The 27,080-nt window shown below is 44.9% G+C and overlaps 1 protein-coding gene across 1 annotated transcript in view; it reads left to right on the plus strand.

Annotated features, from left to right (window-relative positions):
- DOCK2 (dedicator of cytokinesis 2) overlaps positions 1 to 27,080 on the plus strand; it is a 459,408-nt gene that overhangs the window by 348,985 nt on the left and 83,343 nt on the right. Inside the window, exons 29-30 of the mRNA XM_061129423.1 lie at positions 1,651 to 1,745; positions 17,934 to 18,012. Coding sequence (XP_060985406.1) covers positions 1,651 to 1,745; positions 17,934 to 18,012 — 174 coding nt within the window. The remainder of the gene's footprint in view (positions 1 to 1,650; positions 1,746 to 17,933; positions 18,013 to 27,080) is intronic.

Below are 27,080 nucleotides of genomic sequence, written 5' to 3' on the forward strand. Positions count from 1 at the left end.
TGTCCATGGGATTTTCCAGGCAAGAATACTGGAGTGGGTTGCCATTTCCTTTTTCAGGGGATCTTTGTGACCCAGGGACAAAACCCGGGCCTCCCACATTGCCGGCAGAGTCGTCACCGTCTTTCCTACCAGGGTGTAGGAAAGCTTACACCATGCTGCACCTTCCCAATCAGAAGCCAGGCTTTCCATCTGTGAGGCAGAGGTCTTCTCCATTCCCACAGGAAGGGACTGTGCCTGTGGCAACATCCACACCTCCCCAGGTGATCCCGAGGATGAACAGTTACACTCACCATCGTCCTGAGCATCTCATGAACACTCACAGTAGGCTGGGCTCTGTGTGGAGCATCTTAGAGACGGTGTGCACTTAGTCAACCATTTGAGGCAGAAGTTATCCCCATTCTGCTGATGTGGAAACTGGGACTTTAGTCTCTGAGGTAAATTTCCCTAGAAGCAATCATTGCTGGAAAGGAACCAATCTCATTTCTAGAATTTTACAGTTGAGCTTAAGCAGTGATTTTCAAATTATATTTCTCCCAACCTCACTGTCTTCTGCCATAAACACACACACACACGCATACATACATGCATACTTCAACCAGAGCTGTTTCTACTTTTATCTGTTTTATACACTAGGTTCCAAGTAAGATTTTCTCCAGACAAAAAATTCTGCTGTTAAAGTAATTTGAAACCACTGGCTTAAGGAAAGAGCTCTGAACAGGCTTCCTATGGATTTTAACTTTTGCCTATAGCAAATGCACGGCTCAGCAGTAAAGAATTCACCTGCAATGCAGGAGATGTGGGAGATGCCAGGTCGATCCTTGTGTTGGGAAGGTTCCCTGGAGAAGGAAGTGGCAATCCACTCCAGTATTCATGCTGGGAAAATCCCATGGACATAAGAGCCTGGCAGGCTACAATCCATGGCTCACAAGAGTTGGACACAACTGACCAATTGAGCTTACACACACACAGCAAACGGATGGGATAGCTTCATTTCCTCCCAGTGTCAGTGATTCTTGTCTTTGCTACCTGGGTTTGCCTTGAATTTGTGTTCTCCAGAGGTAGGGAACAAGTCCGCCCCACCGCAGAGCCTGGTGGGGCATGCTGAGGGCCACTTTGAACCTCTTTAAAGGAGAGGGAGAGCGTCCCTGTCCTGTTTCCTCTAGCTTGCTCACGCACGTGCCTGTGACGCAGGAATTAGCTGTGTTTACAGTACGGCAATTAGATGTTTCACTTTAATAATAGTTTGTTTGCTCAGTGACCTGAGATGCATTCATAAGTGTAGATTATTTCCTCCTCAAATACATATTTGGCAAGATGATTATAAAATTGCCATATCAATGAATACATTTACTCCTTTACTCCCAAAGCCAGAATTAACAGTGCTTTATTTTGAGAGGGTTTTCACATTCCGTATTCATGTTCCACTTATATCTGTGAAACAGTCTCCCGGTAATCAATTGTAAGATTTCATTTGAAAATCCACCTCTGTTGGTTTCATTGCGTTTACATAATGAAAGGCTGTGCCCCCTTCCCTTTCCGCACCTCCAAAAAAGAAGAAAGAAAAAGTTTGAACAACTCACAAAGATCTGGGTCTTTCCAGTCATTTCCTATAAAGCAAGATGACAGGTGTGCTTTGCTTTACTGTTGTAGGACTTCCTGATGGAGACGTTCATCATGTTCAAGGACCTCATTGGGAAAAACGTGTACCCTGTGGACTGGATGGCCATGAGCATGGTTCAGAACAGGTAAGCGGCCCCTGCCTCCGGAGAGCCTGGCATCTCAGCACTCACGTGACATCGCACCGGGAGAGGCAGGAGCTGGGGAGAGTTTCTCCCTGGTGAAAATAAGTTGAAGTGCAACAGATGCTTTCTTTCTGCATTGAAACCCCAGGGAACTGCTCACCAGTCTTGAGCTATTTGTTCATTATTCTTCATTCCTTTCTATATACTGAACTGTCTACTCCCTACCTTCCCCATCCTTCCAATACTAGTTAAAATATACTTCATCTACAACACCTTCTCTAAACCTTGAGACAGGAGAGCTTAAGATCAGCCTTATTAAAATTGTGCTATATTAAATTTATTCAAAACAATAAAATATGTTCTGTGACATATGATAGAATACGTTTAGGAAGCATTGGATTAAGCAGCTTTGATTAGCTTTCTGTGGTACAGGACTTCTCAGAGCCTTTATGCTAATGCATTCTCTAAGAGGAAGATGTTAAGGGGATGCTATGGGATTCTTTAAGAGGAAGATATGGGATACAGCATTTCACAGATTTACTTGCACTTTGAATCATTTGGTGTGCATGTATTCATGTCTCCCTATGTGTATATAGTACTTATTAATATATCATAGAATACAAGTGTAACCCAAGATTAACTCAGATCCCACATAGTCCAGCCCAACAGACAAGAGTAACTGTGAGCAATTTCCATCTTTAATGCTTTCTCTCAAATAATGTTATTTCATCAAAATGAAGTTCAAGTCATAGAACTCAGCAATATTATCTAATATTCCCTTTTTCCATTCTCCTGTATCTCTCCTATTTCATGGTTTACTCAAGTCTCTCTCACAACCTTATTCTCAATTCCTATCCACAAACTCTTTTAAAACTGGGGTCCTCCAAGCTTCTCTCTTTGCTTTTGCTCTCACTTTCCTTTGGCTTCTTTTTTTTTTTTTTTCCCTTTGGCTTCTTATATTTGTTTTAGATGTTTCCCATGGAAAGGCTTCCCAGGTGGCTCAGTGGTAAAGAATCTGCCTGCCAATACAGGAGATGCAGGAGATGTGGGTTTGATCCCTGGGTCGGGGAGATCCCCTGGAATAGGAAATGGCAGCCTACTACAGTATTCTTGCCTGGGAAATCTCATGGACAGACGAGCCTGGTGGGCTACAGTCCATGTGGTTGCCAAGAATCAGACAGGACTGAGCACCTGAGCACACACGCATGATTCCCATGGGGACTCTTCACTCTACACTGGCAAGAAGTTTTGTCTCTCTCTACCTATTGCTCTTGCTCTGTGTCCCAAGGGCCAAGAATTGGCTGGCAAAGACAGAAATGTCCTGAGAGGATGGAAGAAGAGGAGATGTTAAAGAAGCAAAGGCAGAAATCTCTTCAGTGGGAAGCAATGAGGAAAGAATATAAACATTAATAATTTTGTCACTAGATACAAAGTTCAAATTTGTAGTCTTGAAGTTTCTATCTCATGTTTGCCCAGGACCTCACTCCAGTCCCAGATGGCTTCCATCCCTTACTATTCTGACCTCTGCAAAGCTGCTCTTCTGTTACCTGGATGCCTGTGTGCCTAGCAAAGTGACTTTGCAGACACACTTGCTCTTAGGGCCAGCTTTAGGGGCTGGTGAAGGGGAGGAGAGGTGTGTCAAGGCAGAAAGAGATAAATGTTTCTGCATCGGTGTTTGTGCTGGGAAGAGGAAAATCAGCCCAGCAACAAAAATGTCAGAATTCTTAGCCCGGGCTTATGTTGCGCTGATTCTCCCTGTTCACATCACTCAGGTGGGAGTCTGGCTTTTACAGTGCTTGAGGCATTGGTGGGAATTAGGCCCGGCCACATTACAGACGAGAGGCAGGTCTCTCCCTAGCCCTATGGCAGGATTAGCTTCCTGAGCATACAACCTGTGTAGCTGCAGAGGACCCTGCACTCTAAAGGGTCCTGCTATCACCGTCTTGAATTCTTAATACTTTTGGACTAGGAGACTTGCATTTTCACCGTGCACTGAGCTCAACAATCGATGCAGCTGGTGGTACTGCACGGCAGTGTCCATCTACTCATTTGTGTTTGGAAGAAGCCAGCTCCAAACGGCGTTTGGATCCCTTTACTCTTTGCCAGTTGGTCAGTAATGTCTTGGGGTTTTGCCAAATTTCATGAAGCATCCAGGTGAGTCATCTTCGACTCAGCCTACATTTCAGAGACTCAGCTGTTCATGTAACATACTGTTTCATACTTCCTATGACTTTGCATAAACTATGACTCTCCCCCTTTTTAGACAAAACTCAACACAAAAGCATCCTAAAAATTCTTGTCCATGTAACTCCTTTGTGGAGCCTTCTGGGCCGCCTTTACGGTAGGAGAGCGTGTTCCCCCCTCTCTGTCTACACACGTACCCACGTTATAGCACTTGCCCCCCTGCCCTGTCATTGTCTCTTGTGACTGTTCTTCCACCAGAGAATGGCTTTTTGAAGGCAAGAACTAGGTCCAGCTTATCTCTGCATTTCTAACTTTTGGCATGGAACCTGACATTCATAAACATGGATGTAATAAGCTCTGTTTTTGATACTTTGTAATAAGCTCTGTATATCCAATGGGCATTACTTTTTTAAAGTTTTTAAAAATGTTTTAATTGTATTGGAGTGTAGTTGATTTACCGTGCTGTGTTAGTTTCAGGCGTACAGCAAAGGGATTCGGTTATACATTCACATGCATTAATTTTGTTTTGGATTCTTTTCTCATATATGTTATCACAAAGTATTGAGTAGAGTTCCCTGTGCTATGCAGCAGGTCCTTGCTGATTATTTATCTTATATATGGTTGTGTGTGCATGTGTTTATCCCAGACTCCTGATTTATCCCTCACCAGTATGTTTCCCGTTTGGTAACAATGGGTACTTATTGATTAGGATTTTTTTTAAAGAAATATAATTCAAATTTGCCAAACAGAAAGAGAATTTATGGGCTCAGGCAATTTAAAGAGCCCAGAGTTGTGGCTGCGGGCATGGATATATCTAGGTGCTCAAACAGTGTTGCAGGGAATCTGTATCTCTATCTCTGCTCTTTTCTCTATTGGCTTCATTCTAAGGCAGATGCTCTCTTTGCAGTAGAAACCTGACTGCAGAAATTCCAGAAATATGTCTTGTTGGATTAGCAGCCCCAGTAGAAAGAAGAAGCTTTTCCTTCAGGAGGTACAGCAAAATTCCCAGAATAATTTTCAAAGATCTGGCTCAAGCTACATCCCAATCCATAAAACTCTGTGGCCAGTAAAATGAAATATGCTGTTTCATCAGGCTTGGTTCATATGACCTAGCTTTGGAAGTGGGGCGGCTGTGGCTGGTTTTATCCAAACTACAAAGTCCGGGAGCAAAGGTGGGGGGGCTGGGGGAGTAATTCTTCAAAGGAAAATCTGAGAGTTACTACCAGAAATGGATGATGAGCAGACAAACAAATGCACAGACATTCCGCAACTGATACAGGATCAGGAGGATGGACGCCCAGAGAGGCGGGGCCCTCCCTGATCAGGCCAGCCACCCCTTCTGAGCTGCCAACAGTCACCCCAGAGGAAACATGCGGAAGTGCTTTGAAGGAACGTTCCTATCTGAAGTCCCAGCTAGCCACAGACTTTAGTCTTTTGAGGGGGAACAGGATCCTAGAGGCAATACAATATCCTTGCTTCTTTAAACCTGCAAAATTAGAATATAGTTTTCTAAGGGACCTAGGGTTCCCCAGGTGGCGCAGTGGTAAAGAACCCGCCTGCCAATGCAGGAGATGGAGGAGACTCAGGTTCATTTTCTGGGTTGGGAAGATTGCCTGGAGAAGGAAATGGCAACCCACTCCAGGCTTCTTGCCTAGAGAATCCCATGGACAGAGGAATCTGGTGGGCTAAACCCCATAGGGTCCCAAAGAATCAGATACGACTGAGCACACACACACATACACTTGTAGATAACACCATTCAGGGTGCTTGTCACTGTTTTTTTGGTGATGCAGTTGAAGAGACAGACTAATCAAGTAATCTCATAATGTAAAATTATGGCAGGGTTATATAAGAGAAGTACTTTATTTTTTTTTCATCTATTTTTATTAGTTGGAGGCTAATTACTTTACAATATTGTAGTGGTTTTTGTCATACATTGACATGAATTAGCCATGGATTTACATGTATTCCCCATCCCAATCCCCCCTCCCACCTCCCTCTCAACCCGATCCCTCTGGGTCTTCCCAGTGCACCAGGTCCGAGCACTTGTCTCATGCATCCAACCTGGGCTGGTGATCTGTTTCACCCTAGATAATATACATGTTTTGATGCTGTAAGAGAGGTACTTTATTAAGAGAACTATAAGATGTGATCTAGATCTGTGCTCTGAGAGATGAAAAGCAAGTGTTGGGGTGGGAGTTGGGAGAAGAGTGTGCCAGGCCAACCAGAGCATGCTCTGCATGTGGAGCACGTGCAAGTATCCTGGACTGGGCAACTGAGCAGAAAGGCAGGCAAGGGAACCTCAGAAACTGGAGTCGTCTACTAAGTAGAAACGTTTGCATCTCTGGAGGATTTGCTGCATACTTAAATTCCTACATTTGAGATTAGGTTTGGCACATATACCCTATGATGTGTATAACGGCTAGTGCGAACCTGCTATAAAGCCCAGGAAACTCAGCTCAGTGCTCTATGATGAGCTAGAGGGATATGATGGGGGGAGGGGTGGGAGGGAGGGCAAAGAGGGAGAGGATATATGTCTATATATATCTGATTTACTTCGTTGCACAGCAGAACATTATAGAGCAATTATTAGTTCAGTTCAGTCGCTCAGTCGTGTCCGATTCTTCATGACCCCATAGACCGCAGCCACACCAGGCCTCCCTATCTATCACCAACTCCCAGAGCCTACTCAAACTCATGTCCATTGAGTCAGTGTTGCCATCCAGCCATCTCATCCTCTGTTGTCCCCCTCTCCTCCTGCCTTCAATCTTTCCCAGCATCAGGGTCTTCTCAAATGAGTCAGCTCTTTGCATCAGGTGGTCAAAGTATTGGAGTTTCAGCTTCAACAACAGTCCTTCCAGTGAACACCCAGGACTGATCTCCTTTAGGATGGACTGGTTGGATCCCCTTGCAGTCTAAGGGACTCTCAAGAGTCTTCTCCAGCACCACAGTTCAAAAGCATCAATTCTTCGGTGCTCAGCTTTCTTTATAGTCCAACACATCCATACATGACTCCTAGAAAAACCATAGCCTTGACGAGATGGACCTTTGTTGGCAAAGTAATAAAACAGTTATACTCCAATAAAATAAATAAATAAATAAATAAAATAAGTTGAATTGAGAAATACAGCCTGGGTTTCAGACTTAGTTCTGCCACCTTCTCTTTCCTGGGAAGTAATTTAACCTCTTGGCATCTCAGTTTTCTGATCTGCAAAGTAGGGATAATTATAATATCCATTTCATGGTATTTGTGTGTGTGTGTGTGTGAGAGGATAGACTAGTTACTCCTTAGATCACTGCTGGTACCTGGGAAGAATTCAGGCAATGGGAGCATTGCCATCTCGAGGTGCAGACAACAAATATAGCCTTGGACTAGAGAAGCTTGTGCCTGGTGTCAACCAGAAAAGAGGACTATTTTTCTCTTGCAGGCACATAGCTCAGCTTGTAGACTTCCCTTCATCTTCTAACTATGGTGATTCCTTCCATTTACAGAGCACTTGAAACTTTTTCACAGTTTTTGCACTTTGTATGGTGTTATAATAGCTAACACACACCATATTGTATTTAACTATATCACACACCTAGATTGTATACCTAGATTTATTACGCTCCCATTGTAAATACTTTAGATGTATTGACTCATTTAATCTTTGCAACAACTTTATGATATGATAAAATGTTGTAACCCACACTTTATACATGAGGAAACTGAAACACAGAATAGATGTTGTTAGCATTATAGTACTTGGTGTTGTGTTACCAGCGAAAACCAGCGAAACCAGGCAATGTGTCTGTGTTCTTTTATTTTTCTTTGCTTACTTCCTTACTGTATTTTTGTAAGTTATAAAAATACAATATCACATCTACAGGAGACTTGGAAAATACAGAACAAACTTACATTTAGTTCTATTACATATTACAATTATTTTTAAGTAGATAAATTGAGACTTTTAGATGGAGTTTTAATATCAAACTTTCAAAACTGAACAGAGTGAATGTAGAGATAAGTGGAAGGATATAGTAGACCTGAAATACTGTTGTTGTTTTTAAAAAAGGAAATTAACATGTGATACAGTACTATTAGCTATGGTACAGATTTTGTTCAAATTTCACAAAATTTTATGTTCGTGTCCATGATTTATTTTTATACCTTATGCAAGACACCATATTGTATTTAACTGCATTGAGCAGCTTCAGCTGCTTGCAACAAATTCTGGTAAATTCTCTGTTCATTTTTATTGTATTACAAATATTTTCTACTTTTCCTTGTTGTGGTTTCCTAGATACACCCATCATTTACAAGTGGACATTTAATTTCCAAATACATGAGTTTTTAAAGTATTTTTGATATTAATTTCTCATTTTAATATTAATTTCTCATTTAAGAGCCCATGTTCTTAGTCTTTACTGCTTTATCCTGTGAAATAGAGAGGCTTATGTTATGAAATGCATTGTAATATGTGCAAACTGCTTATTTATTGGCTCAGATAACTTAAAGACGCCCAAAGAGGTGACTTGCCCAAGGTCACGCAGCTAGTTAGTGGAAGGTTTCAACATAAATTGGACAAATGGAAAATACACCATGATGTAACCCAGATCAGTATTTCCCAAAATCTCATTTTTTCTTCTCTAAAAATATGCAGCCTAAGCTCCATCCATTCATATGGCCAAGACACACTTCATATGTTGGTTGCCCTGTATGTTACAATATCTTCTTTTCCTTCCTTCTTCCTTTCTTTCCTCTTCCCTCCCTCCCTCCCTCCTTCCCTTCCTTCCTTCCTTCCTCCTTTACTTCCTTCCTTTCTTCCCTATTGAAAATGAAAGTGTTAGTCACTCAGTTGTGTCCGACTCTTTGCAAGCCCATAGACTGTAGCCCACCAGGTTCCTCTGTCTGTGGGATTTCCCAGGCAAGGATGCTGGAGTGGGTTGCCATGCCCTTCTCCAGGGGATCTCCCCAACCCAGGGATCGAACCCAGGTCTCCTTCATTTCAGGCAGATTCTCTACCATCTGAGCCACGAGGGGAGCAGTCTCCTTCCTTTCTTCCCTATTATATATTTTTATGATTTTCTGCTTTTCTAATTTCCCTGTTGTTGCTTATTATGTATGTGTGTATTAGTCGTTTATGATTTATCTGTTTGTTGGAGGAGGGAATGGAGTTTTCTGGATCTAAATGTCTCCTTGACTGTGTCCTGCTTGTGTATGCAGACAGAGTGACATGTCTACTGCAAGAAGTACCTCCTGTGAGAGCATTTTTCTTTTGGGTACAATGCAACATTCAGTAAGATCTGATGTGTGTGGCATGGTTAATTTTTAAATGATCAAGTTCTTCGCAACACTGTAAGTGAACAAAATATACCTAGGAACCCCTATCTGCACTTTGACCTGGAAATCCAACATTTGGAGTGGGGGTGAGGCGTGGGGGTTGGGGAGTCAGACAGATCCCTGAAGCTTCTCTAAATGGAGTCCATCAACACAAACATACTGAGTGTCCTGGGCATCAGAGTCTAGCGGGTGGACGGGCCTATCCACGCCATGGTGCCAGAAGGCAGAGTGCTTACAGTCTTGTTGGTGAGACAGTAAGTATGCCCGTGGAAGTATGACCAAATGCTGCAGCCACTATAGTGAGTTCAGAGCACAGCGTGGGCCCAGAGAAGGCAGGATTTACGACTGCCCTGGTTCAAATCCTGCCTCCACCATTTAATAGTTACATCACCTCAGGTAAAGTTACTTAATCACTCGGAACTCTGTGTTTCTCACTGTAAAATGGGATAATAATAAGACCTATCACCAAGGATTTTTGTGAGGATCAAAATGAAATAATATGTATAAAGTAGTTAGAATAGTGTTTGACATACAATAAGCATTTCATAAATGTTAGCTACTGTTTTAGCTCTCACATCCCTATGATCTGGGAATATCCACAGTATTTCACAAAAGAGATACACCTGGACTGGATCTCATCTGCCTTACCAGTGACATATTTTGAGATCTCATATCATCTCCAGCACACACTAGGCACACAGTAGGGTCATAGTAGCTGACCTTAGAACGCTGAGCAGAGAAGTTCTCACTGTATGCAGGGCACTCCTGTCAGTTTGCTAACAATCATTGACACCCACTCCCCCTCTCTCCTACCATCATTAATTTTTGCCACCTACTTCCTTTTTGTAGATCCCACCTACTCCAAAACCTATCACCCAGAAGGAGGCTTCTCCATGGGTTTTTTAGCCAGCACAGCACATCTAATCCTGACACTCACCTGGGCCACTGGGTTCCAGTCCCAGGAGACTGCTGCACCCCTAACTAGAATCCAGAATCCATCAGGGGGCACTTGGAGTGGGCCATGCCCTGACCATGAACTGGGATCCTCTGATCCCCGCTAACTTCTCGGTTCCATGATGCCCAGGAATATATTTGTGTTGATTCAGTCCATTTAGAGAAGCTTTAGGGATGTGTCTAAATCCCCAAACATCACCGCTCACCCCAACCCCCAAATGTTTAATTCCTAGATCGAAGTGTAGATGGAGGAGGGGAAACGAGGTTCCTGGGCACATTTTGTTCATATACAATATTGTGAAGAACTTGTGTGCTGTGCAGGAAGCCACATAAAGGCTCTGGGAAAACGGCTTTCTCACTGCTACTAGGGGAAGAAGAAGGCCTCCCTTTCCCTGGCCAGCTCTTTTATCTTCATCTTCAAATTTTGACCAGTAGAATCAATTCCATCCCATGAACCACAGCACCAAGGGGAATGGGAGTCAGGGAAGCCCTTTCAGCCGTGGGCTTTCTCACTGGAAAGGGCATGTCCACCTCCAGTTGCCTCTTTTATTCACATCGTACAACCAGTGTGCGTGGGCTGGTTGTCACACTGGAGCGTTCTCATCCCCGGTCCTCCTGCCTCTGAGCTGCAAGGTGGCTGGGCAGCTCAGGATGAGGACAGTAGTGCAACGGGCACTTACTAAGGACCCTTACGCACTGAGGCCCCCAGCCTCATGCACTGCATCTCATTTCATCTTCACATGCGGCTCATCACACAGAGGGGGAGGCTGAGGGTCCCAGAGGGGAAGCAGCCCGCTCAAGGCCTCAACCTGGAAGGGCAGCAGAGTGGGAGTGTGCCCCCAGGCAGGCTTGCTCAGCTCCTGCGGGAGTCTGCATGCACCTTCCATTACCGCATCCTGCCCAAGGACTAGTGGGTGCTGTGCATAGGTTTATTCAGGACACGAGACCCACAGGGACTTGCGGTTGTCTCCAGGAATGAGGATTTGTTCTGATGCATGGAGGGAAATAGGAAGCTGGGAACCTGGGCCAGCGGCTACAGAGAGGCTTCATGTGGAGCAGTTTTCAGGATACCAGCCTGGAGCTTGGCTCGCTGTCTGCCAGCTTCTTCCTACTCGCAGCAGCTGACTTCTCTTGTATCTGGCTTCCACTGCCCTCGGAGTCATCTGTTCATGGCTGCTACTCAGGCCAGGGTCTGTTGCATTCTCCCTGGTTGCTCTGCTTTTCAACTGCCTAAAAGGATTTGATCTCCTACCATCCAGGCTAGGGTGCCCTCACTGCACCCGTATGATCACCCCCGGGCTTCTAGCCAGCCTGTGGAAGACTTCCCTGAGTCCAGTGCTGGTTCTGGGCCCAGGCAGCTGTGGGCAGAGCAGCAGGGCGATGCAGACTCAGTGGGAAGGGGCTCCCTTGTGGGCACGAGGTGGAGCGTGCCAGTGCTGAGAGGCCACGGGGCTGGCCTTCAGGGGAGCCAGAAGATCTCTGTGGTTAACTGCAGATACTTTGAAGAAAGGCAAGCCTGAGACTGGGTGGACTCCGGTGCTTACTGGCCGTGTGAATGTAGGGAAAATTTTTGATATTTCCAGGGATGAGTTTCCTCTTCTGTTAAATGGGTGCCACCATAACACCTATTTCAGTTTGTAGGATTAAATGAAACAGTGTCTGCAGAGCACTTGGCACAGGCTTTACGCGTGGATACTACAATGTCCTCATCAATGTCAATATTTATGAGGTGAGCTTACAGCTTGGATTGAACAGAATTACAGAGATTTCTTGGTGGACCAAATAGCACGGTGGTTAAATACTGAGGTTCTGAAGGCAGCTTCAGTTCAGTTCAGTTCAGTCGCTCAGTCGTGTCCAACTCTTTGCAGCCCCGTGAACCGCAGCACGCCAGGCCTCCCTGTCCCTCGCCAACTCCCAGAGTCCACCCAAACCCATGTCCATTGAGTCGGTGATGCCATCCAACCATCTCATCCTGTCATCCCCTTCTCCTCCTGCCCTCAATCCTTCCCAGCATCAGGGTTATTCCGATGAGCCAGCTCTTCACATAAGGTGGCCAAAGTATTGGAGTTTCAGCTTCAACATCAGTCCTTCCAATGAACACCCAGGACTGATCTCCTTTAGGATGGACTGGTTGGATCTCCTTGCAGTCCAAGGGACTCTCAAGAGTCTTTTCCAACACCATAGTTCAAAAGCATCAATTCTTTGAAGCTCAGCTTTCTTTATAGTCCAACTCTCACATCCATACTGTAAAAACCATACTCTAAGAACCATAGCCTTGACTAGACAGACCTTCGTTGACAAAGTAATGTCTCTGCTTTTTAATATGCTGTCTAGGTTGGTCATAGCTTTTCTTCCAAGGAATAAGCGTCTTAATTTCATGGCCGTAGTCACCAACTGCAGTGATTTTGGAGTCCCCAAAAATAAAGTCTGTCACTGTTTCCACTGTTTCCCCATCTGTCTGCCATGAAGTGATAGGACTGGATGCCATGATCTTAGTTTTCTGAATGTTGAGTTTTAAGCCAGCTTCTTCACTCTCCTCTTTCACTTTCATCAAGAGGCTCTTTAGTTCTTCTTCACTTTCTGCCATAAGGATGGTGTCATCTGCATATCTGAGGTTATTGATATTTCTCCCAGAAATCTTGATTCCAGCGTGTGCTTCTTCCAGCCCAACATTTCTCATGATGTACTCTGCATATAAGTTAAATAAGCAGGGTGACAATATACAGCCTTGAGGTACTCCTTTCCCTATTTGGAACCAGTCTGTTGTTCCATGTCCAGTTCTAACAATTGCTTCCTGACCTGCATACAGATTTCTCAAGAGGCAGGTCAGATGGTCTGGCATTCCCATCTCTTGAAGAATTTTCCACAGTTTATTTTGATCCACACAGTCAAAGGCTTTGGCATAGTCAGTAAAGCAGAAATAGATGTTTTTTTAGAACTCTTTTGCTTTTTCGATAATCCAGCAGATGTTGGCAATTTGATCTCTAGTTCCTCTGCCTTTTCTAAATCCAGTTGAACATCTGGAAGTTCATGACTCACATGCTGTGGAAGCCTGACTTGGAGAATTTTGAGCATTATTTTATTAGTGTGTGAGATGAGTGCAAATGTGCAGTAGTTTGAACATTCTTTGGCATTGCCTTTCTTTGGGATTGGAATGAAAACTGACCTTTTCCAGTCCTGTGGCCACTGCTGAGTTTTCCAAATTTGCTGACCTATTGAGTACAGCACTTTCACAGCATCATCTTTCAGGATTTGAAATAGCTCAACTGGAATTCCATCACCTCCACTAGCTTTGTTCATAGTGATGCTTCCTAAGACCCACTTGACTTCGCATTCCAGGATGTCTGGCTCCAGGTGAGTAATCATACCATCGTGATTACCAGAGTTGTGAAGATCTTTTTTGTACAGTTCTTCCCTGTATTCTTGCCACCTCTTCTTCATATCTTCTGCTTCTGTTAGGTCCATACCATTTCTGTCCTTTATTGTGCCCGTCTTTGCATGACATGTTCCCTTGGTATCTCCACTTTTCTTGAAGAGATCTCTAGGCTTTCTCATTCTATTGTTTTCTTCTATTTCTTTGCACTGATCACTGAGAAAGGCTTTCTTATCTCTCCTTGCTATTCTTTGGAACTCTGCTTTCAAATGGATATATATTTCCTTTCTCCTTTGCTTTTTGCTTCTTTTCTTTTCACAGCTATTTGTAAGGCCTCCTCAGACAGCCATTTTACTTTTTTGCATTTCTTTTTCTTGGGGATGGTCTTGATCCCTGTCTCCCGTACAGTGTCACGAACCTCTGTCCATAGTTATCAGGCATTCTGTCTATCAGATCTAATCCCTTGAATCTATTTCTCACTTTTACTGTATAAATTGTAAGGGGTTTGATTTAGGCCATACCTGAATGGTCTAGTGGTTTTCCCTACTTTCTTCAATTTAAGTCTGAATTTGGCAATAAGGAGTTCATGATCTGAGCCACAGTCAGCTCCCGGTCTTGTTTTTGCTGAATGTATAGAGCTTCTCCATCTTTGGCTGCAAAGAATATAATCAGTCTGATTTCGGTGTTGACCATCTGGTGATGTCCATGTGTAGAGTCTTCTCTTGTGTTGTTGGAAGAGGGTGTTTGCTATGACCAGCGCGCTCTCTTGGTAAAACTCTATTAGCCTTTACCGTACGTTTGTTTAAATCCTACTTTTACATGTTTTAGCTGGCTTCTTGGGAAAGTTAACTGAATTCATGTCTCTAAAATGAAAATGATTATCTAACTCAGAGAGCTAATGTGAGAATTAAAAATGAAAAGAAAAAAACAAACAGGAAGGGATCCATGCCGAGCACTTAGTGCAGAGCCTGGTGCTTGCTGGTACCTGTGACTGTGGTTATTATTAACGTTTTTAGAGCCTGCTAAGCATCTCAAAGGAAATGCAGGAAATGTTAGGTTGATATTTGATTATGAACTTTTTGTTTGCAACAATTCAAGTTCATTTTTTAAAGTAACAGAAAGAGTTGAGTGTGTTTTCATTACAACCCACTTCAACAAATTAATGCTTAGGCTTTAAGCACAATTTTTTTTTTAGAGAATACAAAAGACATGCTTTTCCAAACCCATATGTGGGAAATCAAAGTCAAGTGACATTCTGACTTCCAAAGGATGGCTGCAGAAGAATTCAGAAAGAGGGAGGAGCCTTGGTTTACTGTCTCTCAGCCCCTATCTGCCACTAGTCCCCACCATCTGCACAGGGGACTAATTAACTCCTGATTATTGGACTGGCCTTTGTGAGGCAGAGACAGATTTAGGTTGACAATCAAAATAATAACTGTTACTGAAACTCCTGATAGTTTTATTGCTGCTGCAGATGCATAAAACCCCTCATTTTGGTATCATATTAGACAGTCTGAGATGTTTATACATAATATGACAGCCGCTCAATGCCTTTCCATCTGGGGAATCAGATTCTAATCTTTAAGGAGAAAACGTAAGTGGTTTTGCAAAGGCATACTAGCAAATGACAGAATAACAACACCGAGGAGATCTCACTTTTGGCAGCCTGACGGGGTGGAGGATTCTGCGGGATGTTTGTTTCCTGTCTTGACGTCATCCTGCTGGCCGCAGCTTGTCCTCTGACTGTCCATTCTGCTGTCAGGGGTCCCTGCCAGCAGGAGAATGGAGTCACACAGAGGGGTCTGGGCGGCCAGAGCTGCCATGTTGCTTTCGTCAGCCTGTGGCAGGCACTCCGTGCAGCACTGACCATACATCTGCCTTTATGCCCTGTGGAAACCCTGTGAAGGTTACACTACTGCTGTTTCACAAGCAAGGACACTTAAACGTCAAGCATGATGTTAACATGTCCCAAATCCACACTGCTGAGAAGTACCAAAGCTAGAAAACACATCCAGTTTTGTGTGCGTCTACGTGTGTGTACAAATCTTGTGATCCTGATACCAGGAGGCATTACCTTCTTTATTCAGTGAACATTTAGTGTTTAATGAACACCTGGCCCAGCTTGTTTACAGGCAATGCCTGATGTAACACAAACAATGCCTGATGTAGCTATAGTTGCCTTTCCCACGCTCATGGCCCACCCAAAATATATCTGCCACTTAGATGGACATTGCCTGTGCATCCTGAGAGCTTCCTCCTTCCTTCATTCCCTGGGCTTTCTCTGGCTATAGGAGAGTGCTCAGCCCACCTGTAGGGTAGACCAGAAGTGCTAGGGACATGAAGTCTCTAGGAGCAACTTTCAACCAATGATGGGCTGGCAATAATGGGGAAACAGCCCAGGATACTACTCATGTTCTGGTATGTTCAATACAGTCTCTCAGAAGCTCCAAAACAAAACTGAGTCCCAGTTAGTACACAAAGCAATAACCTCCTAATAAACACTTGCTTTTTCTGACTTCCCATGGGTAACCAAATAAACATTTCCTCTGGACCAGCCACTCAGTAGAGAAATTACTGATTGTCCACTGTTAATCAAAAGTTATAGGCTATAGTACAGGTAAGGTCTGGACCCTGCCCTCTTAGATTTTGCAGACACATGCACCATGGAGACTTGGCCACAGTGAGGCATGTAGCAGTTGGAAGGCAGCTGCAAAAATCCAGGAGAGAAATGATGGTGGCTTGGTTCAGGTCAGTGGGCAGTGCGTAATGAGAAGTAATTGAATTTAGATGTTTTTTGAAAGTGATGCTAAGAGGTTTTGCTGACAGGTCAAGTGGAGATGTAAGAGAAAGAAAAGTTAAGGATGCTGAGTCCTCCGCACCCCTTGAGCAATTGGAAGAATGGAGTTGTTGTTAACTTAGATGGGAAGACAACAGAAAGAGGCAGGTAATAGGAGCTGAGCGTTTGACATGTATGTCTGAAATGCCTGTTAGCCATCTAAGTCAGAGCACAGAGCTGAGAGCTGGAATTCAAGCTGGAGCTCAGGAGAAAGGCCAGGGATGAAGATATCAAATTAGGGAGTCAGAAGCATGTACATTGGAGAGTAGATGAGATTATGGAGTGGGTCTCTGATTTCAAGGCAAGTACAGTCTAGTGGAGGAGACAGTCATTATTGAATCACACAGATAACTTCTCGTAGACCATGATCAAGTCTGGGAAAGGCAGTTGCACTGACTGTCTTTTGGAGTTCTGAAAGATGCAACAGACTGTGTCCCAAAGCATTTAGAAGGAGGTGCCATTCTATACAAAAGAACACAGCTATACATTCAGAAAACCACCTAAAGCACAGATTAACCATGAGAGATGATCTTAGCAAAGAAGGTGGGGGCAGTCATGGAGGACATTCACTGTCAAAAGAAAGAGCTTGGACTTATCCTTTGGGCCTTGGGGAGCCATTGAAGTGGGTGATCAATAGGATTGGGGATATCCCACAGGGCAAGGCACTCTAGAGGTTGAAAGGGCAAGAGTTAAAGGCTACAAGGGCAGTCAGTAGGGGGAAAGGAGAGGAAGAGATGGATGGCAAGACATTCAAAAAGACACAATTTGACAACAGGTACAAAAATTTTCAATAGGCATAAGATTTGATCAGCATTACCACTTCCAAGAAGAGGGCCGAGAAGAGGTATATATGGGGAGACGCAAGGCATACATAAGAGAGTGGTCAGTGAAACACTGTTTATGACAGGAAATGCTGAGAAGCAGCATAAAGGTCCATCAATAAAAGACTGATGAAAGAAACTGTGATGCCTCCATACAATGGAATGTTCTTCAGTGATTAAAAGGAATGATATATATCGGAATTCATTGGCATGAAAGGAACACACAATTTATTGTCAAGTAAAAGAGGCTGCGAAACAGCATTTATTGTTTAACCCCATTTATCAAAATGCTATCTTTAAAATATGGTTTGTGTATATATGTCTAGGAAGACCTTTGAAATTCTGTTCATCAAAATGTCAAGGATGGTTTTCCCTAGATGATAGGATGGCTGGTGTGTTGTTTGTTTATTTATTTGGGGTGTGGCAGTTTTTCTTCCTATCTTTCTGGATGACATGAATTTTCTGCCACAAGCTTGTAACAGTTTGAACAAAAGACAATACAAATTTTCTAAAGGAAGCCAGACAGGGCCAGGTAAACATGGCCCCAGGTCCGCAGTGTGAGCAGGTGCTAATGTGGGTCAGCCGACCTCTTCCTTCAGTCTCCGGGAGGCTCACTGAGGGACCTTCAGGCTGAAGCACGGGGGAGGGACATCTAGGGTAGCGTGCTCAGATGGCCTGGTGACCTTCTCTCCTCTTCCAGGGTCTTCCTGAGAGCTATCAACAAGTTTGCAGAAACCATGAACCAGAAGTTCCTGGAAAACACAAACTTTGAGTTCCAGGTGAGTGTAAGGCACTGGGCGTGCCTTGGACTGTCCTGGCAGGGCTGTTCCAGCCACCTGGCTGATGGCCCATCAGACACATCCCGAAACACTTGGGAGCTATGCCTGTGCCTCGGGGGGTTTCCACAGAGTGGTGCGGGTTTAGGGAGGGAGGGAAGTACTTAGCATTTGGAACCCAGTTCTTGATTAAATAGTCATCAACTGAGGAGCATATGCAAATGTGACTGTATAATGTATCTTGTGCTAAAGAGGAGACTTGCATTCATTCATTGTCAGAGTGGGTGCTACCTTTTAAAAATTTATCACTTTTTTTTTTTAACTTTTTTTATTCCCCGGTACCTAGAAAAGCAGCCATTCTTAGATACTGAAAGATGAAACTCTGACTTTCTGATACCTCCAGAAATCACTTTTAGCACACAGACAAGACCTGGGACCTCTGTGAGCTTCAGAGGTCCTGGGCAGACAGAGTGACGTGTGTGTTCATGGCCCGGGCAAGAAGAACCAGCTCTTCAAAGGCTTGTGGACAAGTCCAGGTTGCTATTTCTGGCTTGAGGTGTGAGAGAGAAGATACTTAAAAGGGAATTCCCCCCTCCAGGGAAGCTCCTGATCCCCAGGATCTCTTCAAGCACAAGCTTAGGGAATAGCCAGCAAACTGGGGCAACAGCTTTTTCTGCCAGCTCTTCTGGGGTGTTCAGTTCCTGTCTGGGCTCTGACCCACCGAGCAACCTCAGGCAAGGCCTGGATTGCATCCCTGTCTCAGTGGACTCTTCTGTAAAATGCTCACAACACCTCCCCTTGCTACTTTGAAGGGGTTTTTTCAGAATGGAAATGTGCGCTTGCTTGGGAAGTTCACCTGTTAGGAAGGGCAGCAGTTCCTGACCCAGCACCTCCTCCTGCAGGGGGCCTCCCCTCCCTGATCCCTCGCAGGCCCCGCAGCCCCGGGGTCACCACGCGTCGCCCCTGTGCCTGCCGTCGCCTCTCCACAGCGCTTGCTGCTGCCTTTCTCATTTGCCCATGTGCCCTTTCTCTTTCTTTCCTCTGGCAGAAAGTCAGTTTGCGAGTATGAAGCCACAAAGACTCTATTCTCTGTGTCTGACACATAGTAGGTCTCCCTGGGGAGGTGAATATTCCCTCAATATTCATTAGAAAGACTGATGCTGAAGCTGAAACTCCAATACTTGGGCCACCTGATGTGAAGAGCCAACTCATTGGAAAAGACCCTGATGCTGGGAAGGATTGGGGGCAGGAGGAGAAGGGGGTGACAGAGGATGAGAGGGTTGGATGGCATCACCGACTCGATGGACATGGGTTTGAGCAGGCTTCAAGAGATAGTGAAGGACAAGGAAGCCTGGCGTGCTGCAGTCCCTGGGATCACAACGAGTCAGACACGACTGAACAACAGCAACTGGGGAGGTGACCCTTGGGCTGAGGTCTGTGAGATCCACTCTGCTAGGCAGCACCACCCTATAAATACTTAATAAATGCTATCGTTGAATAATATTATCCTCATAGCTCAGTTGGTAAAGAATCTGCCTGCAATTCAGGAGACTTGGGTTCGATCCCTGGGTCAGGAAGATTCCCTGGAGAAGGAAATGGCAACCCACTCCAGTATTCTTGCCTAGAGAATCCCATGGACAGAGGAGCCTAGCAGGCTACAGTTCACAGGGTCTCAAGTGTCGGACACGACTTAGCAATGAAACCACCACATTATCTTTGAATACGATTCTCTCCCACTACCTTGTATTTAAATCAGGCAACTGAACTAGAATGATAATGATGATAAAAAGAACAGCTGCCATTTTCTGACAGTGTTGTACGTGCAGGATCTCACACTTTATGCCTTATCTTTCTCAGTCCTTCCGACTGCCCTGCAAGGTAGTCACACGGCTGTGATTTTCCCTGCCGGGGTTTTGTGGGCACCGAGGCTCCCAGGCGATGAGCAGACAGCCTGGCGTCACACAGCGTGTCAGAGCAGAGGTGGCCTGAACACACAGCGGCGGCTGGCACCGGAGCCTGCAGATCACTGCGGCCACAGGCTGGAGCTGGAGCTTCACCCCCACACTGGGGTTGATTGTTTGGCAGAGGCTGGGTGAGAGGTATAAATCTTTGACATGGAAACAAAACATGTCACTTCGGCTGTTTGAATCCGGAGAAGTGTTTGATCCCCTTCCAAATGTGGCCCAGATGCCTGCAGGCTCCGGTTATGAGCATGTGATCCGGGAAGTTAATAAGGCCACAGCTTTTCTGCAGGGCAGCTGGGGACAGCACACCTCGGGGCCAGCGGCAAGGCCGTGTTTATGCCGTAAAACCACCGGCTGGTTTGCCCGTCTCCTTCCGTGGGCGTTGGCAATGGCAGCCCCAGACTGGGTTTCCTGGCTCTGGCTCTCCTCCATAGTCTTAAGGGGATACTTTCCAAGAGAAGCTCAGATTCATGCCTTTCTTTTAGGTTTTATCCAGCTTTCCTGAAAGGAAATCTGCATCTAAAAGTTGCCCAAAGAAGTGGGGGTTTCATACCTGGAAGCTTTGAACATAAGAGCTCTGTGACTTTAGGCAAATTACTGAATCTCTCTGTGCCTCACTGTCCTCCACATCAAATGATGGCACTAATAGAAGCGATGTTATTGGATTGTTGAGAGGATTGAGTGAATTAATTTATGCAAAATACCTAGAACAATGCCAGGGACATGGTGGCTGTGTAATAAGCATTAACTCCTTATCATTTCGATGATGACCGTGGTGATGGTGGTGATGCCCCTAGACATGTCAGGTCTGGGAACCCCATTCTCCACAAACAGGACCGTAGGGAGCCACCTTTCTGGGCACCACAACACTGCCTAGGACCGTCACACCCACGAGATTTGTAAAATGGAAAGTGGCCAACATTACAAAATGAAATAAGTCTCTTTTCCTAATGAGACGTCCATAGATATTTATTGGGAAACACTCAAGAAGAGGATCATTCTTCAACCTTATCTTTGTTCTACCTTCACCCCACTCATGTGAGAATGGATTTGTTCTCTGTACCCTGCCTGGAACATGCCTTGTTTCTTTCTTACAGTTTCATTAATTATGCATTTAATATCAGCAGGAACAGCATCCATCACTAAGTGTTGCTGGCTTGGGCAGCTGCTGTCCAGAGGAGGGGGCAAGTACAATGAGATTATCCTGAGTATCTTTTGTGGAACTGTGGTTTTATGATTCAGAGGGCAAAAAGGCAGGAAGCTCTGTGGGTGCCATTCTGTAGGTGACTAGACCTGGGAATTACAAAAATGACATTTCCTGCTTGAGGCTAAAAAAAAATTGCATTCCCAGGCGTATTCAAGATACGCCTTGACATTCACATCTCTTTGCCTGGTCAAGGAAGACCAAGAGAGGATTTCCAGTTTAACTCAGTGAGAATTTTTGTTTAAGAGCAATTTTCATGAGTCCAGACTATTACACGTATGCTTTGAGAAATTCAGAAGCAAAGCAGAACATTGCTCTGCCCTCAACGACCTTGGAGTCTCAATAGCAGACTATAAATCCATCTTCTAGCATCCAAGCTTTTGAAGAAGATGACTAACTTTTGTTAGACCTTGATTTAGGGCATTTTGAACCTTATCACAACCCTGTTATGTTGGGAAATATCCATTTTACTGGTGAGTAAACTGAACTTCAGAGACGTGATTGATCTTCCTATTAAAGGTCATCTAACTATTAAGTGGGGCTGCTGGAATTCAACCCCAGGCCTGTCTTTTCACTCTTCTGTACTATCTCTCAGAAATAGGGTGCCTTTTGGACCTAAGAGACAACTCTAGGTAGTTCCAGAAACACTGTTGGTTCTTGTTAGCTCTTCCTGGCCCTGGCGTAGAGATCTCGACAGTGATTAGCTGTGGAGTTAGCCTCTGCTGCTGCTGCTGCTGCTAAGTCACTTCAGTCGTGTCCGACTCTATGTGACCCCATAGACAGCAGCCCACCAGGTTCCCCCATCCCTGGGATTTTCCAGGCAAGAGTACTGAAGTGGGGTGCCATTGCCTTCTCCAGGAGTTAGCCTCTAGATGTTGAAAACTGACTGGCCCAGGAATCAGTGGACCAGATGTGCTCTTTGGCTCCAGGTAAATTTTCCCATCTTAGGCAGGTATCTGCTTGCTACTAAGACCATTCGCTCCACTTGGGAAGCTCTAATTGGCTCTGCCTAGTGGCTCAGATGGTAAAGTGTCTGTCTGCAATGCAGGAGACTGAGGTTTGATCCCTGGGTTGGGAAGATCCCCTGGAGAAGGAAATGGCAGCCCACTCCAGTATTCTTGCCTGGAAAATTACATGGATGGCGGTGCCTGCATCCATGGGGTCGCAAAGAGTTGGACAGACTGAACGACTTCACTTTCACTTTCACTTTCATTAATTCCAGCCTTAATCTTAAGGCATCTCTGGATCAGCTTCCGGGCAGCAAATATCTTGGGATCGTTTTTGAACCGGTACTGGAGACCCTGTGAAATGAAAACCTTCCAGAATATCCCCAGCCACTGTGGAAGATTGAGGGCAGGCTTGGTCTCTATCATAGGCAGTGTAACCAGAGATGGCAAAAAACGTGAGCGAAGGAGCACAGTGCAGCGCTCACTGAAGCCCTGAAGCGGCCCGTAGCACTCCCCACAGGGAGGCCACGGCAGAACACCTCTTCCAGGCAGGAAGGTGGTCACGTGCCTGGCGACAGCTTCTGTGGCCCTACCTGTTTAGCTTGAGGGCCACAGACAACCTCTAGTTGATGGTCCCAACCTGAATCTGTAATTGGAAACTTTCACTCCCAGAATCAGTGGCATCTTCAGAATGGCCATGGCACCTGAGTCTTTCCACCACAGGGGAGGGCACGCTGAGTGCATTTTAGCAATCCTGGGTATTGGGCCTTTATTTATTAAAATTAAGAATTTGGGGTAAATAATAATTCAAGGCCATTGAGAAAGAATCTTATAGGATCAAGGATTCTTGATGTCTCTGCTGTAAAGATATCTGGTGAACCAGTGTATGAACCTCAACTAGCAACAAAGGCTACTGGGATATCAAGAAAGAAGAAGAAAAGCAATTTCGGCAGAAGAGGAGAGTGTTCAAGCCTAGACCTTCTGGAGAAACAGACAGTTGGATTCAAATGCCAGCTTCACCGTTTTATAACTGCATAGCCTTGGGCCAGTTCTTCAACCTCTCTGGGCCTCAATTTCCTGTTCTCTAAAAATGGGGAGAACCATAATACAAATAGCATAGTTTCTGGGGAGGATTTAACAAGGACACATGCATAAGTGCTGGGCTTATTAATGAACACATTCAATAAATATTTCCTGAGCATATGCTGGGTTAGACATGATCTTAGACACTGGATGTATAACAGAAGATAAGAGATGAGGTTCTTGCTTGCATGATGCTTATATCTGGTAGAGGAGACAAAATAAATGATTGGGTTAGCCAAAAGTTTCGTTTAGGTTTTTCTGTAACATGGTAAACCCAAATGAACTTTTTGGCCAACCCAATAGTTATGCTTAAGATATGTCCTAAATCCTATGAACAGACTGAAATGAGGGTCAATCTACTTTAGTCCAAGCGAGCTGGGAAGACTTCTCCAGGAAGTGATTTTTGAACTGAGATCACAAAACTGGGTAGTAGTTTGCATGCTTGCTAAGTCACTTCAGTCATGTCTGATCCTGTGCAACCCTATGGGCTTAGTCCAGCAGGGTCCTCTGTCCATGGGATTCTCCAGGCAGGAATACTGGAGTGGGTTGCCATGCCCTCCTCCAGGGGATCTCCCCAACCCAGGGATCAGACCCATGTCTCTTACATCTCCTGCATTGGCAGTCAGCTTCTTTAGCTCTAGCACCATCTGGGATGCCCCCTTTAGATACTGTCGAAAGAGAAGGTTAGGGTAGTTTGTCCATGACAAGGGAGCTGGTAATTGGATTGGAATTCTGGGAGGCAACCTGATAGTATCTATGAAAACAAACAACAAAGACAACAAACAAAATAACAAAATCTGCATAGACCCTGGGCCTTAGCAGTTCCACCTCTAGGAACATACACTACAAAGCAATCTCTCATGCATAAAGATGTATAAACAAGGATGTTGATTACAGCATGGATGCTAAAGAAGAAACAAGTTGGAGTCAAGCTAAATGTCCTTAAATAGGAAACCAGTTAAAATTGAAATGCATTCTTAAAGCAGCAGACCATGCAGCAATAAAGGAGAATGAAGCAGATCTGTATTCGCTAATGTGGAAACATCTGCAAGTGATATTGATGAGAGAAAAAAGCAAAGTAGAGCAGACTATTAAAAAAAGATGTCTATATATATGTTTGTTTATACACAAAAATTTTTGGAAGGATAGCTAGTAAATTGTTAACAATATTTTCTTCTGGGGAATTAGACTAGGGTCCAAGTTAGGATGGAAATAACTTTTACTATTTAACCTTTCAACCATTTAATTTTTTTACTATGTGCATGTTACATTTATACTTTTTTGAGAGTTAATTAAAATAGCTCAGTTCTAATTACACCCAATAGCAGTAGGACTGGGTGGTTGTTTAATTTATCTGGATCTTACTGTTTACATCTGTGAATAGAATTGGATCAGATGACCTGGAAATTTATCCCAGCTTTAACCTTCTATTGTCCTGTGGTTTCAAAATATGAAATTCCCAGTCAGAAATCACCTTACTTCTTCCCCAGGGAAAAGGAACCTGTGTGTTTTGCCAAAGATTCTGTGGCTTCCCTGAGCCATCCAGCTGGGCTCTTAATAAAATGCCACCAGGCAGCTTGGGGCAGGGAGGAAAGAAAAACCTGATATCTTCTGAAACAACTGGAGAATCTCTAACAAAATGGAGATCAATAAATAAATATTTTTTGGAGCACTATATTCAAGCCATTGTGCTGAATTTGGCATTAAGGATACAAGTAAGTGGAAGCCAGGACCCTTGGTACTGGTGGACCTTACAGAGGAACCAGCACCATGGCCAACACCAGCGCTCCATCAGTGGAGCTCTGGTGGATGTCTCCAAGCACATACTATTTGATCCAGCACTTATAACAACTTTCTATGGTAATTACCATGGTTTTTTCCATTTTATAAGTAAGAAAAATGAGGCTCAGAAAGGTCCGGTAACTAGCCAACAACAGCTCAGCCAGTAAGAGAGACTGGTGTTCATCCCCTCGTCTGTGAGGTACTGACGCCCATGCTCTGAACCACTGGACCATCATGTCATGGGAAGTGAGCGGGGCATAAATTTGCGTGTGGAGCAGTGGATGAATCCACATCTGTGGTTGCACCTACTCACACTACTTAAATCTGGAAGGGCTGAGCAGGCCTGATGAGTTCTGCCTTCTGGGAAGGCCTCGTGAAGGTGGTGGGTCTTGAGCTGGGCTTTGATGAGAGGATGAGACTTGGCTGCTTCAGGTGTGAGGACCACCGTGAACAGTGCCACAGGGACCGAGGTGCTCGCACTGTATCTGTGAGTCTGAACAGACCAGCTCCTCCCCCTCCCTGGAATAGGCAGTTTGCTGCGGGAGAAAACACTGGAAACTGCCTGGAATGCCAGATTCGTTCATTTGGTTTCGACTCTTCAGGAGCAAGAGTCAGGAAGGTGCAGAGAGGAGGTGCCACGAGTGTCCAGCTGTGTCTAGTCGCCGCCACTGCTCACTCCCAGGCCCTCCATGCAGCCGCTGGCCAGGACAGCCTCCCCTCAGTGCCAGGGTCAGCCCCACGGAGCCTCACGGGGCTGTAGGTGAAACTGGACAGGGCTGTAGGTGAAACACTCGGGGGCACCATTACTGCTGTTTTTCTTTTGAACTTTTTATTTTGTATGGAGGTGTAGCTGATTAACAGTGTTATGATAACTGCAGATGAACAGTGAAGGGACTCAGCTATATATACACATGTATCTGGGCTTCCCCAGTGGGTCAGCGGTAACGAATCTGCCTGCAGTGCAGGAGCTACAGGAGTCGTGGGCTCCATCCCTGGGTCAGAAAGATGCCCTAGAGGGGGCACGGCCACCCGCTCCAGTGTTCGTGCCTGGAGAATCCCGTGGACAGAGGAGCCTGGTGGGGACAGTCCACGGGGTACGACTGTAATGATTAGCGTGCACGCCAGCATACATGTATCCATTCTCCCCCAGACCTCCCTCCCATCCAGGCTGAGGGGCATAATTTCTGACCTACTGAGAAAAAGAAGCACTGGACTTACTGTCTCGTGATTCACAAAGATCTTCAACGAGGGAAATCAAAAGAAAATAAAGTGTAATCCTAAGTATGTATCCAAGAGAACCAAAAACATACATCCACAAAAATTCATATGTAAATGTTCATAGCAGCATTATCCATAAAAGCCAAAGCTTAAGCTTAAATGAAATTGCTCAGTCATGTCCGACTCTCTGCGACCCTACAGACTGTAGCCCGCCGAGCTCCTCTGTCCATGGGATTCTGTAGGCAAGAATACTGAAGTGGGCTGCCATTTCCTTCTCCAGAGGATCTTCCCAACCCAGGGATCAAACCTGTGTGTGTCCCACATTGCAGGCAGACTTTTTACCCTCTGAGACACCAGAGAAGCCCTAAAAAATTTGCAATACCGTGGACTAAACAGTCCATGGAATTCTCCAGGCCAGAATACTGGAGTGGATAGCCTTTCCCTTTTCCAGGGGATCTTCCCAACCCAGGGATCTAACCTAGGTCTCCCGCATTGCAGGCAGATTCTTTACCAACTGAGCTGCAAGGGAAGCCCAAGAATACTGGCGTGGGTAGCTGATCCCTTCTCCAATGGATCTTCCTGACCCCAGGAATCAAACTGGGGTCTCCTGCATTGCAGGTGGATTCTTTATCAATTGAGCTATCAGGGAAGCCCAAGAGTATTTAATCTTCCTCCTGTAATTTTTTTTTCAGTTTTAGAGTGAAGCGAAGTGAAAGTGGCTCAGATGTGTCCGACTCTTTGCGACCCCATGGGCTATATATAGTCCATGGAATTCTCCAGGGCAGAATACTGGAGTGGGTAGCCTTTCCCTTCTCCAGGGGATCTTCCCAACCCAGGGATTGAACCCAGGTCCCCTGCACTGCAGGCGAATTC

This window comes from Dama dama, chromosome 25 (assembly GCF_033118175.1).
Source record: "Dama dama isolate Ldn47 chromosome 25, ASM3311817v1, whole genome shotgun sequence".
Lineage (NCBI taxonomy): Eukaryota > Metazoa > Chordata > Mammalia > Artiodactyla > Cervidae > Dama > Dama dama.